The sequence below is a fragment of the Cardiocondyla obscurior genome, linkage group LG08, assembly GCF_019399895.1.
Source record: "Cardiocondyla obscurior isolate alpha-2009 linkage group LG08, Cobs3.1, whole genome shotgun sequence".
In the NCBI taxonomy this organism is placed as follows: domain Eukaryota; kingdom Metazoa; phylum Arthropoda; class Insecta; order Hymenoptera; family Formicidae; genus Cardiocondyla; species Cardiocondyla obscurior.
In genome coordinates, this window is record NC_091871.1 from 382163 (window position 1) to 398248 (window position 16086).

Genomic DNA, 16086 nt, shown 5'->3' on the forward strand with positions numbered 1-16086 from the left:
TACTTGTGTCAAAACGCGTAACTGCTCATTTTCTCTTCGCATAACATCCAATTCTCGAGCCATCAAAGATCGTTCTCTTTTCGCTAACTCATTTTCCCTTCTGAGCATTTCTTCTCTACCAGGTGGATTTTCCTGGTCGTCTGCTGCCCCACTCGGACTCGAGGTTTCACTTCGCTCTTCTTCCGACGCATCTACCTCCGTTGAATCAAGATCTATGATCCATTGTCCTGACGGATCCGCTTCTTGAAGCCTCTTGATTAACTCATTTTTAATGCCTGTTGTAGCCAGGTTTAGCTCACGCAGCTTATCCTTTAATGTCGTAACAGTGAATGTACTAGGATCTCTCATAACGATTCCTTGACTCATACAATTCACAGTTCCAACTCACGCTTTCGCGCACAACTTATTCACTTTGAACTTATTTCGATCTCCTTTTGAGATATTCGAAATCACTTCTCCTCGTTTTTACCTGAGGAATTCGGAGTCTCGATCCCACTTCTGATTTTGTAAGGGATTCAGATAAATTGTAAAGTAAAATTGATTTGGAAACGCTTCAAAAAAGAATTTATTGATTAGAGCGGACCTCCGCTCAGTTACAACGATGAGGCGAGACTGCTCGTTTGTCGCAACATACACCGCTAGCTTTTGCACCAAGGCCAAGTTAGGGGATTTTGCACAAGGAGATAGGAGTACGCCGAATTAAATTAATATGATATGATATTTCGCTACGTGATACTGATTAAATTGCTACTAAGAATTCTAACTTCTATTATTACTACAAACGCGAGTGAGAACGATAATTTTTTTATCAGTATAAAACAATTTGGATCGAGATGAGTTCTTCAACCGTCGAGCGATCAGTTCCTTGCAACCAGGCATCGGTAACTGATCGTCGCCAATTAACAAGTTACAAAAAAAAAAATGTAAGTATCTTTTCTGATATTATTTTTAATATCTTTTCTGATATTATTTTTAATATCTTTTTTTAAAAAAAAAATTTCCGATTAATATAAAATATTTTTTTCAGATGATTTCCAACATCAATATAAGGCAACTTACCCGCTGGCCGCACGAAGTACGCGTGATACGCGTACAATCACCCACGCTATTTTGGGTAAAGTTAACAAACGGAGAGAAGGCTCATTTGGAGATGCTTGAACAATTGACTGCACATATGAGGATTGCAGCAGCCAACCTCATGCTGTTACCACATAAAGTTACAGTGGGAACCCTTGTTGCTATCCGAGAAGGTTTAAAGTGGCAAAGAGGAATCATCGATGATGTTAGTGCTACGTCGATTACGGTACATCTTCGCGACTGGGCTCGCAAAACCTGTAGACTACCTTATGAGTGTTTCCGACTGGACGAACGATTCTGTGAATTAAAGTGGCAAGCGATACCGTGTGTTCTAGACGGAATCTTGCCTCGGCGAGCCCAGATATGGACGGAGCAAGAGATCACACTCGCTAAAATAATCATGGAAAAAGCGCGGGGGTGGATTACCGTCAATGATATTCTCTCTGGCGATGCGGCTCTTGTTTCGTTAATTAGAGTCGGGCAAACAGAAAATGTGGACCCGGTAGATATGTCAACTTTATTCATACACCTGGGTATTGCAAGAAATTTCATCATGTGGATCGATACGCCGGCTGAATGAATTACACCGAAAGGGCCTTAAGTCCGTTCGTATATCCGCTTCTTTAAGCATCATTCATTGTGCATTTACGAACACACATATGGAAGCGGATAGAAACGCAGCACGTGATTTTCAGTCGGTCGCTCGTCAGTCGGTCGCTCGCCAGTCGAGGAGTACACATCTTAAAATTGCTAGTATTGTTTTTATTGCTTCTGTTGTTTTTATTGCTTATGTTGTTTTTATTATTGCTGTTGTCGTTTTTGCTGTTGTCGTTTTTTGCTTGTATTGTTTTTTTGGCTTTTGTTGTTTTTTTGGCAAGACCTGTTTTAAATTAAAACAAAAAAATTTTTTTGCAACATCCTACTTTAAAAATGAGTTGCAGAGATTATTTGATGAAGATCTGCGCCAGGAGTGACTGCAAGATGTTCCACGAGGTCCGGCGGTGTACAAAGTCGGTGTGCCTGTCAGGAACGACGTGCAAATTCGTCCACCTCAACCAGGATGAGGTGGATGAAATTAATCATCATCATGTGCGGCCGATGACGGAAACGGCGTTTTGCGAACTAAAACGCCTAGCGTACCTGTTACGCAAAACGTACCCGCCGGATCAGAGGCCTCACACGTGCACAAAGAATTTACTCGGAGAGTGCATGTGGGAGTGCCTCTCTTGCGAGAATGGAACATTTCCCAGTAAGTTTTTTTTTATTTAATTTTTTTTTTTTTTTTTTTTTTTTTTAATTTTTTAATTTTTTAATTTATATTTTTAAAAATTTACAGAGGATAACACGCCGAGATGCAACTTCTGTCAGGTGCAGCATTTCAAAGGGATCCAGGCCCTAATTTGCGGTCACTCCTTTTGCACACCGTGCATGAAAGTGATACCATTTGCCATGCAGGGCCAAGTGCCCAAACATCTCTGCACGGTGTGCAAACAGTGGAAGGTGCAGATCAATCTATGTAAGTATATTTGAAATAAATTTTAATTATTTAAATACATTTTATTTTATACCCTGTTAATAATTTCTTTTTTTGTTTCAGACACTGACTAAGGACTCCAAAATTAATTTATAAGTTTAGGTTAAGTTAAGTTTAAGTTTTATTTTTATTATTTTCATTTTTGTATATTTTTTTCATTTTTCATTTTTATTTTTCTTAATACACCTTTAGTTTATAAGTTTAGGTTAAGTTTTATTTAATATTTTATTTTTATTATTTTTGTATTTGTATTCTTTTTATATATTCATTTTTTATATTTTATATTATATTCATTTTTTGTATATTTTTTCATTTTTCATTTTTATTTTTCTTAATACACCTTTAGTTTATAAGTTTAGGTTAAGTTTTATTTAATATTTTATTTTTATTATTTTTGTATTCTTTTTTATATATTCATTTTTTGTATATTTTTAAGTAATTGTACAAGTTTATTAGTTGTAAGTTTTTTAATAATTAAAAATACATAAGAAATAAAATATGTTTTAATATAATATTTTCTATCTTATTTAATACCAAAAAATTATCATACAAACATAAAAAATTCAATTAAATTAAAAATTAAATTAAAAATAATACAAGTATAAAAAAAAACATAATCATAAAAAATACATAAAATTACATTAAAAATTACATTAAAAATTACATTAAAAAATTACATTAAAAATACCTTTAAAATTACATTACATACAATCAACGCAAAAACGACAGAAGCAAAACAACATAAGTAAAACAACATAAGCAAAAAAAAATACAATATACGCAAAAACAACATAAGCTAATGCAACTGCTCATAGCTGGCGACGGATCGGCATACCGGGCACACAACCGTAAGCATAGTGTACGGACGCGGGGGGCCTTTGGCACTTTAGGGCACACGTGTAGCAATACACGTGCCCGCAACTGGACGCCCCGAACGTGTCTAACACAATTTCGCCGCAGCACACTATGCATTCCAGTTTTTCGTCGTGCCCGATATGCCGACGTTGGCAGTCCGTCCTGTTGCACCTGCCGGCCTTGTAGTCCCCGCAGATGATGGAATTCTGCAGGGTGCGTCCAACTTCGTAGCGTAATTTCGCTGACGTCAATCCGGTGGCCTCGTAACGAGCCTGCTCCACACTCGTTACATGCAGGAATCTGCATTGCGCGTTTGTGCACTTCTTATTTTGGTAATTGAAACAATACCTGTAAGGGTGCACAAACGCGCAAAAACTGTTCGAGCAGGCTCCTCGCTGGAAGTCGCGGCAGAGCTGTTGTTTTTGAGCTAAAAACATAAAAATACATATTATATCATTTTATAACAGATTAAATTATTTTTCTAAATTGTATTATAAATTCTATTATAATACATACCTGGTTCCCCAAAATATGCCATTTTTTACTATAAGTACTATAAATACTTTCTTCACTGTCAAAAACTTTCTTCAAAAAAGAGCTCCTGCACCAACGGATGTGAGACTGAGAGTGAGGCATGGTCACATCGTCGTCGTCGTCGTCGTCGTCGTCGTCGTTGTCGTCGTTCTCATCAATAAACAAAGAAAATAGACGCCGGGCCAACGAAAACGAAACGTGATACAAAAGATTCCAGACGCCAAAGATTTTTGTCGCATAGGCGTGTAGAAAGAATCGTCCATATCTAACGAAGGCATCTTGAAACGATTACTAGAAAAGCATGAACGACACTTGACCAAGAGAAAAACGCAAAAAGATTTTTTACAACGTTTGAAGCCCATACAAACGCAAAAGATTTTTTGACCACACGGGTATATAGAAAAGAATCTAGCGATAGCATGTTACGCATCTGCAAACGATAACTAAAGAATGCGAGTGAGAGCGTGAAAGGGTGTGAGCGAGAGCGCGAATGGCACTTGAACGAGAAAATACAATTTTATATTTTAACGATATTATCTTATACAATCGATATAATGCGAGCAACGATGACGACGACAACGACGACGATGATGATGATTGCAATGAAAACGTCGGTGACGTTGGCTTTACGCAAAATTGTCCTTCTGTAATATTAAAATTTTACAGCTACTATTCGTACGAATAAAAATATTTTTATTTTATTTATCTTTATACTTACCCATTTACGGATTACATGAATCGCACAGCTCTTCGATGATTGTCTTGGGCAAGGAATCAATACCACATGAGCGATTGATAAACACGACATGAGCGATTGATAAACACGACATTAGCGATTGATTAAAAAAAAAAAAAAGATACCCTCTCGGTATAAAACTCCAACGCAACCTATTAAAATTTTTTCTTATCGTAAGAATAATAAGAAGAGGAAAATACACTCGAGCCGACAGTTGTGCATCCTCATAGTGTCAACTTTTGTTTAATATTATATTTCAAAGCGGTATACTACACTGAGAAAAAAAATTTGTTGAAAATGGCGAAATTTGTTTACGGTTACCAAAATCTTTAGTCCAATACGCACGACTAAACATTTTTCTGAAAGTACAAAATAATTTGCTACTTTTGTAAACAAACCTATAGTTGAATCATCAAGGTAAGAGTTAACTTAAAAAATTTAATGATACTTTAACAAATAATTTTTTTACATGTAATTTTTTTTGTGTTGCATGTAATAACAAATTCTGGTTTCAAATAATCTTCTGGTAAAACAACAAAACATTGTTGTATTGAAAGAACGAAATTTTTTGAAACAACTATATTTATATTTAAACGAATATAAATGTAGTTCCTTTCATTAAAATATAGTTCACAATTATCGTATCAAAAATGTAATGTAACTAACATTTTGCTCCTATAAATAAACATATGAAATCGGTGTCAAAAAATAAAGCTTAAACAACAAAATATATATTTAATGTATATAAAATTTTTGTAGAATTAATGAAATACATAGTTGACATAGCTACTAAGCTACTAAAAGCAACAATTGAAGATGTTGAGTACTTAAACATATTTTGTTATTTCAAACAATTTTCTCATAAGCTAACAGAAGATTTTTTTTATACATAAAAACATTGTGCTGAATAAATTATAAAGTACATTAAAGCAAACTTAATTTTGTTACAGCAAAAAAACGCATGCAGCGTTCAGCAAAATAAATTACAAAAGATTTATTTAATTAACAAAAATTTAATGTATTCAAATTTAGATTTTGTCATAAGAATGAAATATTTAAATCGAGCAATGTAATTTTTATTTAAAATAATAAGTAGCATTTTAATGTAACAAAATTGTTGTTTTTTTCATCCAGGCATTTAATTGATTGAAAGGACAATGTTTTGTATGTATCTTGTTATTTTGTAAGGAAAATAATATTATTTTGTTGAAAGTATATCAGGTATAAATTGAAACAACTATATGTTCAGAATATAATAAATATATCTTTATTAGTGTCAAACATAAATATAATATATTAATATATTTTGCATATTAATAATTATAGAACCATTTAAATATCTTAAAACATAAATTTGCACAAATAAAAAATATCTTTACTCTTAATACATATATAAAAATACATACTATTAAATACGTATACATGAAATGTATAAATTATCGTCAATCATAACGTAAACATTTTCCGGTACATAAGAAAATAAATTTTCTAGCGTAATACATTTCCATACAGTATTCTTAATTACTCGAATAGCGCAATAATGCCTATTAATATTTTTTGTATGCAATTCTGTACATATGAATGATATTTGCCGCATATTATTCACAATAATATAATGAATTTCACCGAAAACTATATTATTGTCTTTTTCGTACATAGCTACAGCCATATTTTTATAATATCTAATACCGTTCACTTCAATCCAGGTATTCAGTATGTATTCATATTGGAAGTTTAGTGGTAGTATATCTTTAAAATAAAGAAAATCAGGCAAGTTATCTAATTCTTTGCACAGTGCAGGTCCTAAATTAAATCGATCAAGAAATCCTTTTTTAATGCGAAATCTATGTGATAAATTAAGTTGATGTTTTAGTGCTAAAGTGTATGGGGAATTTGTACGTGATCTCACAACCTTTGCATATTCTTTAAGTTGCTTATGCTTTGCTTCGTAACGAAAGCAAGATAAATGTTTGAGCGGTCCTAGTCTTCTCAATAATCGAGGATAATGTATTATGAAATGGTGTTTTGGTTTTAATGATTCTTCAAAAATCTCTATGTACAATGAATGATGTTCCGATATTAAATTTTCTAGTAAATGCGTTGTTGCTACCGTTATCGTAGAACTCATTATGATATTTATAATTTCTTGTAAGATAATGTAAACTTCCCAAACTTTATTATTTATAGGCACTAAATCTCCGATCAAAATACCAAGATGTTTAATTAAAAATACCATTTCAGATGCTGAAATAATTAAGTTTTGTGCACAAAGAGCATTGTTACTTATCGAAATTGGAATATTTTTTCCGAAATTACGACCACAATCAAAATGCTGCAAGCGAGCATTTAAAATTTCAAGGGAAAAACAATGTTCTCTATTTATTAAAATGTTTAATATTTTTGCTATTTCATACCGACATATTCCTTCAAATAAATCATGCATAGGATCAAGATAAGCATTCTCTATCACATGAAATTTCGGAATTTTATTAAATACACACTCGGTTTTTACTCCCATAGAGCGGTTCTCACAATCTTGTAAATAATTTTCTTTTGTTCGTAACTTTAAAGGATTTTCTGCCACTTGCTTGCGACTTTCAATTTTATCCGCTGTACATATTCTACATATATTTTGTGTATTGAAACTTGTTGTGAAACCACAAATATCATTCATTGCTAAATTGTCTCCAATAACTACTAACAAAGAAAAATAAACCGTTTGTTTCTTTCCATCTAAATTTATAATTAAACCATTTACCTCGAGATCTGTTAATTGTTCGATAATGTTTTGAAATATTTTTTTGTTACCAGCAAGTTTTTGGTCTTTTGTATGATGTAATTGAGCAAGAAATATATTTTCTAACAAACTACTAAATTGAAATGGTATACACGCCAATGAAAAATAAACTGCACCGAGTTTTCGAATATTAGCATGTGATCCCAGAGGATTATTTATTTCAATGTCGTCAAAATATAATATTAATGGAAACAAAGTTTTTCCCTCAAATTGTTTCTCAATGTTCTGCCACAATTCTCCTTGCAGGTTTGACACTATTGATGTATTTGCTCTACATTGTTCGATGTGTTTTAAAATTGTTGTAAAAACGGTAGGTATTTCTAAAAATGTTTTTAACACCATCTTTATCGATATTACGTTAATATGCGCATCTGAAATAACGGCTTTACGTTTGCCACCACTTAAACGAGAATTTACTAACGTGTGAACTGTAAACGACTGTGGTTTTATTAAAGTGTTTGCATTTTCAAAATATTTTAAATTACTATAATCGGATTTGAAATTATCGAAACCGTGTTGCAAAATTGTGAACATCTTGGTGAGATCTGAAAGTGCCTCTTTATAATTCTCTGAGTTACATCTTCGCTTGAGAATAGGAATAAAAGTCAAATTATATAAATTCTTTATCTTATCAATCAAGGTAGAAACAAATGTTCTTGTTATATTAAATTCAGAATATATTTGTGACACAAACGACGATATTTCTGTTTGTACTATAGACTCAAAATCTATTATAGTTAAACTTGTAGGATCAGAAACTAAACATTCAGATTTTAATCTATCTTGTCTATTTTCGGTTGTAAGATCACGTGCCAAATTTCCCAATTTTGTTAAAGAATTATTAATGTCAGAATTTTTAATCTGATAAATTTCTGTTTTATGATCCAAATGTGTTAAAAAGATATGTCTCTTATATGAATAAAAATTTTTTAAAATTCTACAACATCCTTCGTAGCGACAATAGCATATTGACATTAATGAAGTTTTATGCCATTGTTTGGCATGTTGAATAAGAAAAGTTTCCGAATCTAATTTTCTTTCACAAAACGGACATGCAATTATTTGTACCATCTTTGCAATAAGCAGTACTTATATATCTTAAAACAAAAATTTTTTTCAAGAATAATATTTAGAACTTTTTGATTAAATAATAAAATTAAAACGAACCTTTATCGAAAAATTTAATGAAAATTATTGAATAAATTCATAATTAAAATCTGTAGATAAAATAAAAATAATATTCTTTGGCAAGTTCTAAATAGTATTATGCTTAATTCTATTACATCAAAATAATAAATAAACTAAATAGTAAATAAAAAACAAAACTTGTTATCATATATCAAATATTGATTAAATGTTACTTTTTAGATATGCTTAAAAAATTAAAAAAAAATTAAAGACTTTCTTGACTTGTAAAGAAAAAAAAAATACTAATGGCACAGGTCTAAATTTCGTTAGCTTCATGTGCCATGAAATCACTTATCGTTTCTGTAACATTTGGACTGAGTTTATCGCAATTAGTATGATAATTGTATAAAAGTTTTTGAAACAATAACCAAATATGAACGCTTTCGACCGGATATTCTATGTCAAAAACTTGAAAAAATTTAAAACAAAAATCAATTGCTTTTAAAGCTGATGATATTTTATATAATGTGTCATCAACTGACACAAAAAAATCAGATATATCATCATTGGATGCACCAACAGCGATGATGAATGGCTGCAACGTTATCCCAAGTTCCGCGGCTGCTTTTCGTCTGTCCTCTTGTACTTTCGTAATGTTTGCTACTAACTGCAAAAAAAATATATTGTAGAAACAAATAACCTTCTAACTAGTAGAATAAATTTTCATAATATACTTACGGTTGTTGTAATAATTATGCTATCTTTGCATTCGGGTATTGATGGCTTCCACTGATTTTTACTTAGGCGAATGCGACTTTTTGGTGGTAATAGATGTGGAAGCAGTCTCAGTTGCAGAACAATTTTTGTACCTATTTGATTAAATAACATAAAGTACACCATATAAATACAAAACAAAATAAATTTTTTAACAGTAAAAAATTTAATTCTACAAACAAAACTAATAACTTTTTACTTTAAAACTTACTTTAAAAGAAAAAATAAAATTTTAAAATTAAAAATTAAATTGTGTAACTATTCTTAATTTTAGATTTTTACGAATAACTCACTGTCCGTTAAGTTTTCCAGCTGCATCAATTCTATTAACGATTGTGCATTACTATCGTCTTTTTTTACTGGTCGGATTCTTAAAATTTTTGTAAAAAAGTTATTCCAGTTTTCTAAAGTCAATTCTCGAGCAGATAATTTTAAGTGCAAATAATCCTCGTCAATTAATGTGAAAGCATTTGGATGCTTTAGAATGGGCCAGGTTTCAAAAATTTGTCGGAGATTTAAAATGCGATTGGACTTTATATGTTTTTGTCTATATTCAGTCGTCAATTTCCATTTCTGAATAACAACTTCCCATGGCATTGAATGACTTTGCAGCCATATTTTAGCTTCTATAATAGCTTCTATAACATAATGAAATTAAGAATAAGCATAATGTTCTATTTTCTAATTTATAATGTAATTACAATTTAGAAAAGAAATACTACAAGAGCTGCTGGTTACCTTCATCAGATTCTGCATGTTCAAGAGTATTATCGTCTAAATGGCTAGTTTTCCATTCATTGATAACTTTCAAAGCACGTATTTTGTTACGATACTTATCCACTAGTTTTCCGCGGGAAATGATAGATTTTCCAACTCGCGATGCCTTTTTAGAAATTGGCGGTACGTAATACGTGGCTATATTTTCGGTGGGGAAAAGTTTAACAATTTCTGTTGCCAGATATTCAAAATCGTCGTTTTTCAAACTAAAACCATAATAAAAATATATATACATACACACACATATTCAACTATTCAACTAAATATTTCTTTAAATTAGACATATATAAATTCAAGTTTTAATATTAAAAATATAAAACAAACTTACGTGATGTTTTCATTAAGTAAATGTGTTAAAATAATATCAACGATTTGCATTCTACAATACCGCGTTAAAGACTTGTTTTTCTTATAACATTTACTGATTGCCGTTCCTTTGGCATTTGTAAGTAATATTTCTTTTATATTTAAAGTTTTTGATTTTAAGGCAAACATTAACTTTCCAATATAACCGCTTGGTCTTTTTACACAAAAATTCTCCTCAGACGAACTTTGGGAATCTGCTGTTGTTTCAGATACACTTTGACTCGTACTTCTACTTGCAGTACTTAAATTCTATTCAATAAATTGTACATAAGCTTTATTTGGTTTAACAAAATTTCGTTTGTTAGTGATACTAGACAAATTAAGATGGAATATAACTACTGAATAGAAAAATTAACTATAATAATTTTGATTTTTTTTTCACACAAAGAAAAACTTACATCAGTCATTTCTTCCTTAAATGCTAAGTTCCATTTACTTAAAAATTCAATCCTTACTCCTATTTGAGGAATCATTTCCTTAATAAGTTCCGGCGTTAGTTTTGATAAATTTTCCTCATTAATTGCATTATCTACCAAAAGAAAACATTGTTCGTTTTATTTTTAACATAAGAAAGTGAGTTGTGGTCAGAATTAAGTTAGGTAGAACCAAACAATTATATCTTGCAAGTAACTAAACGGTTTAGTTAATTGCAACATATAAGTTTGGTCAACCTAACTTAATTTGTCAATATTAACTGAACACTTAGTTAAAACAAAAAAAAGATAAATTTTCCTCGTTAATTGCATTATCTACCAAATGAAAACATTGTTTGTTTTATTTCTAACATAAGAAAAAAGCGAGTCGTGGTCAGAATTAAGTTAGGTAGAACCAAACAATTATATCTTGCAAGTAACTAAACGGTTTAGTTAATTGCAACATATAAATTTGGTCAGCCTAACTTAATTCGTCAATATTAACTAAACACTTAGTTAAAACAAAAAAAAGACAGCAAAATATTCTCATTATAGGCTCGACATTACGTAATTAAGAAAAATTACATATCTACATACATACCTTCCAATATTTGTATGATTTTTGACTCAATATCCTCTTTCATTTTCCACTGGCGAATTGTATTTGCCATCTTCTATAAATCACTTCACACTCACAGTCTTTATAAACACTACTTTGATCGAGTAATTAAGGCAAGTTTTGCTAACCAAGTAACGTACACTAATCTAAACGACACTATAATCCAGCGTAGAGTACTGAGGCAGGCACAATGAAAAAGCACGTGGTAACTGGTCAGTAACTGGTAACAGTAGTGACTACTCACGAGCTCGTCAAGCATTGTTCCCTACCGAAGTCCCAAAACAAATGACGAGTGTCTGACTGCGTTTTTGTGTGCGCATCGGAAAGAACGTTCGGCTCAAGAACAAGACCGAACGTGTCGAACAGCACCGTTTAGTTAAAAAATTATATGAAACAGTTGTTGTAACAAGATAACGATAAAATATTTAATCATAATCTTTAGTCATTTATTAAGAAAAATAATATATTTTAACAAAATATTTACTTGACTTTCTTTACAAATTTTAATAAGAATTAAAAAAATAAGTTACTTTTCTCAACAAAAAATATGATTATATCTTACTCACCGTTTGCTTTACTATCCACAATATTTATTAATTTTTAAAGTAATATTTAGTTAGTTTTGTATTCAAATATTAAAACAAATGTGTTATTTGAGTAACTAAATATATCCGATTTTTTGTGACACGTGTTAACACAATTATTTTGTTCCATCTTTAATCGTATTTTGTTCGTTCACCGAAAAATTGTTGCACATGTACAAAATTTTTTGTTAATTTAAAAATTAAAATTAACAAAATTATTTGTTACTTTTTAACAAAATGTTTGTTTTCTCATATTTAACCGTTTGATTGAATATACACAACAGTTATTGTTTTTCACGATAATATTTAGTCATTTTAATATTTGAAATTAAAATATATATATAATCTAAATAACTAAATAGCACATCAAAATTACTAAATGACAATCGTTTATTGAACAAACAAATTTTGTTCACTTGGTTTAGTTCATTTATACATTAGAAAATTTAATGATTACTATGAATGAACTATATCTTCTTTAAGGACACAAAATAATTGTTGAATTAATCATAGAGTTAATCAACAAATCAAATTTCGTATCTACAACAAATTTTTTTTCTCAGTGTACGCATGAAAACTACGAGTCGTAGTCGATGGTGACAAACGCGTGAACGAGAACGAGAGGGAACGATAGGCGGCGCGAACAAGTGCGAGCGAAAGGCAACGATGGGCGCGCGATCCTTTGCGATCCGCCGCCCGCCGCTCGCCGCCGACGCCTTGACTAAGACTCGCGTGAAAAATGTGTAATATATTTTAACGCATATTCATAAAATAAATATATACTTTTGTAATCGGCACGTATCATTTTTAATCGCTTCTATTCCATCCTTCATTTTATTATAATTGTGAGTCCGCCTCGTTCGTATGCAACATACGTATCTGAGTGAGAGAGAAATCAGATAATAAGGAGGAGCGATTAGCCGGGGATGTACGTGCAGCGTCACCCGCATTCGAATCGTATGAGCGTGTACTAAATTGTTTATAAACAATAGGCGGCGCGAACGGGTGCGAGCGAGTCGTAGTCGATGGTGACGAACGCGTGAACGAGAGCGAGCGAGAGGGAACGATAGGCGGCGCGAACGGGTGCGAGCGAGTCGTAGTCGATGGTGACGAACGCGTGAACGAGAGCGAGCAAGAGGAAACAATAGGCGGCGCGAACGGGTGCGAGCGAGACGGAACGATGGGCGCGCGATCCTTTGCGATCCGCCGTCGCCCCGCCGCTCGCCGCCGCCGACGCCATGACTAAGACTCGCGTAATCACCCCCAACACCCCCCCCCTTTACCCCTGTAAAAAATAAGACCCCCCCCCTTTCCCCCTTTGAAAAAATTCCAACCCTTTGAAATTCGCGATGCCGCAGGAAAATACCGCGGCGCGATAACGCACTTATTTATTTTTAAAAATATCAAATTACGTAATTAAAATATCAAATTTCATAACTTTTATGTTATTGTTATATTTATAAACAATCGATTCCGAGAATCGCAGACAAAGGAGCGATTCCTGGAAAAACACCCCTCCCCGCGTGACGTCATTACCCCTCGCCCTAGGTCACACGGACACACTAATACGAATTGGTCCAGAACCGGCCTATATACATCTACTCAGAATCTTTAATACTCGTGTTTCGATTTCATTCATTTCTTCCGAGCATAAGGACCCGAAATACTTATTACTTATTCTCCAACGCATGCAGTACGCGATAACACGGCACAACTTAGAAAATGAAGAATATTTTCTGAACATACTAGGTTCGTTAAATGTAATGACAAAGCAAGTGTTCGTCTTTAACTCGGGTATAGAAATTGGTTGCAACGTTTTATCACACCATTCATTCTCATTTTTTGACAACCATGAAGGTCCTTTCTGCCACGTTGCATTGCGCAAAAAAACAGACACAGATTGCCCTCTTGACAAAGCATCGGCCGGATTATCTTCTGAACGAACATGTCGCCATTCAGCCGTGCTTACTAATTCGGTAATTGTAACTACGCGATTGGCTACATATGTTTTTAATGTATGCGGAGCGGTTTTAGCCAATGTAACACGATTGTGGAATCGCTCCAAAAAATAATTTTATTAAATTCGAGATCGATAGCCTTTGCTACTTCAGAAAACAATCTTGCTAGTAATAATGCCCCGCATAATTCCAGACGCGGAATGGTGACGGGTTTTATAGGTGCAACACGAGATTTCGAACAAATTAATTTAGATGTAATTTCTCCGTTCTTTCCGACAGAACGTGCGTATAAACAGGCGCCGTACGCCACGTTACTCGCGTCGCAGAAACCGTGAATTTGATTCTCGTAACAACTTTCAATCGATATTTTACGATCAAACGAGACGCGAGACATATTTTTTAGTTGCTTAATAAATTCTGTCCATTCATACTGAATACTCTGCGGGACTGATTCGTCCCACTGAACGCCCGAACGCCATATGTCTTGCATAATCTTTTTGGCATGTAGTACGAGCGGACCCATCAAACCTATTGGATCGAAAATTCGGGCTATGTCCGATAAAATTTTGCGTTTGGTTAATGTCGAATCGAGATCTAATAAACTTATCGAATAATGGATTTCGTCGTCATACGTGCTCCACGAAACACCCAGCGTTTTTAAGGAAGTGTCGTAATCCAAAGTTAAATTTTTGTGTACAGCCTCCACGGATAAATCGTTAATTATTTGCAAGTCATTGGATGCCCATTGCCTAATGGAAAATCCACCCAAACCGAGCAAAGCAATGATATCGTTTCGTATAGCGCGTGCGTTCTCAACAGTATCAGCGCCCGTTAAAAGATCGTCGACATAGAAATAATTTTTGATAATTTCGGCTGCCTTCGGAAATTTTTGATATTCATCGTCGGTGAGTTGTTTAATCGTACGTATTGCAAAAAACGGAGATGATGAAATTCCGAAAGTCAGGGTATTCAATTGATAGGTTTTTATTTCATTGTCTTCGCGCCATAGAATACGTTGAAAGCGCCGATCTCTTTCATTCACTAAAATTTGTCGGTACATTTTTTCGACATCGGCCGAGATTACGTAATTGTATGTGCGAAAACGAATAAGATGCGAAAGCAATTTGTCCTGTATGGTAGGACCGACCATTAATAAGTCGTTAAGTGAGATGCCGTTACTAGACTTAGCTGAAGCGTCGAAAACTATTCGCACTTTAGTCGTGTTACTCGTTTCCTTGAACACCGCGTGGTGCGGCATAAAGTAACCGTCATCTTACGGGATTTCTATTACGGACATATGTCCTAAATCTTTGTACTCCTGTATGATTCGCGAATATTCAGATTTCAAAGACGGATTTAAGTTAAGTTTTCGCTCTAATAAAAACAATCGTTTGATTGCCATAGGCCGCGAGTCACCGAGACGTTTATCCGTGTCGCGAAACGGAAGTCGAACGACATAGCGCCCGTCGGAATTTCTAAACGTTGTTTCTACGAAGAACGCTTCACAATCATTTTCTTCTTTAGACTTTGGTTTATTCAAATTAATTTCCTCTACCTCCCAAAATCTAGTTATCTGATCGTCTATATTTGTCAAATAGCATGACGAAGTTTTAAACTTGGATTGTATTGAAGCATCGCCTGCAATAATCCAACCTAAACGCGTTTTGTGTAAAAATAGATCGCGATTATTTTCCGACAGATTAATTTGACCGATAGAAAACAAAGATAACGTCGCCCCTGAGCCAATTAATAATTCTACCGGACGAGGTAAATGGAATTCCGGATCTGCAAGTTTTATATTTGAAGGTATTTCCATAGTGCCGCGAGGAGAAATTTCCGACGGAACGTTACCTACGATGCGTGGGATAATTAAACACGTTAATTCTTTAGTAAAGTCGTCGTGTAAAGACTGAATAGTTAGACGTGCTATTCCC

General features: G+C 33.3%; 6 protein-coding genes across 6 annotated transcripts; 1 reads left to right on the top strand and 5 right to left on the bottom strand.

Moving 5' to 3' along the window:
• The first annotated feature begins 2007 nt into the window (after nt 1-2007).
• On the top strand, nt 2008-2726 carry LOC139104810 (uncharacterized). Its single transcript, XM_070660521.1, has 3 exons — nt 2008-2326; nt 2414-2593; nt 2675-2726. Exons 1-3 carry the CDS (start codon nt 2008-2010, stop codon nt 2683-2685), a joined length of 510 nt encoding a protein of 169 aa, XP_070516622.1. The 3' UTR covers nt 2686-2726.
• Nucleotides 2727-3102: 376 nt separating this feature from the next.
• On the bottom strand, nt 3103-4625 carry LOC139104767 (zinc finger CCCH domain-containing protein 10-like). Its single transcript, XM_070660464.1, has 2 exons — nt 3983-4625; nt 3103-3893 (listed from the first exon to the last, which is right to left on the bottom strand). Exons 1-2 carry the CDS (start codon nt 4002-4004, stop codon nt 3421-3423), a joined length of 495 nt encoding a protein of 164 aa, XP_070516565.1. The 5' UTR covers nt 4005-4625; the 3' UTR covers nt 3103-3420.
• Nucleotides 4626-5525: 900 nt separating this feature from the next.
• On the bottom strand, nt 5526-8604 carry LOC139104811 (uncharacterized). Its single transcript, XM_070660522.1, has 3 exons — nt 7155-8604; nt 6392-6980; nt 5526-5562 (listed from the first exon to the last, which is right to left on the bottom strand). Exons 1-3 carry the CDS (start codon nt 8602-8604, stop codon nt 5526-5528), a joined length of 2076 nt encoding a protein of 691 aa, XP_070516623.1.
• Nucleotides 8605-9368: 764 nt separating this feature from the next.
• Nucleotides 9369-13354, bottom strand: LOC139104812 (uncharacterized). The gene is made up of 2 exons (XM_070660524.1): nt 10158-13354; nt 9369-9607 (listed from the first exon to the last, which is right to left on the bottom strand). Exons 1-2 carry the CDS (start codon nt 10445-10447, stop codon nt 9385-9387), a joined length of 513 nt encoding a protein of 170 aa, XP_070516625.1. The 5' UTR covers nt 10448-13354; the 3' UTR covers nt 9369-9384.
• Nucleotides 13355-14204: 850 nt separating this feature from the next.
• Nucleotides 14205-15410, bottom strand: LOC139104813 (uncharacterized). Its single transcript, XM_070660525.1, has one exon. It carries the CDS (start codon nt 15408-15410, stop codon nt 14205-14207), a length of 1206 nt encoding a protein of 401 aa, XP_070516626.1.
• Nucleotides 15411-15425: 15 nt separating this feature from the next.
• On the bottom strand, nt 15426-15968 carry LOC139104814 (uncharacterized). The gene has a single exon (XM_070660526.1). It carries the CDS (start codon nt 15966-15968, stop codon nt 15426-15428), a length of 543 nt encoding a protein of 180 aa, XP_070516627.1.
• Between the last annotated feature and the right edge of the window lie 118 nt (nt 15969-16086).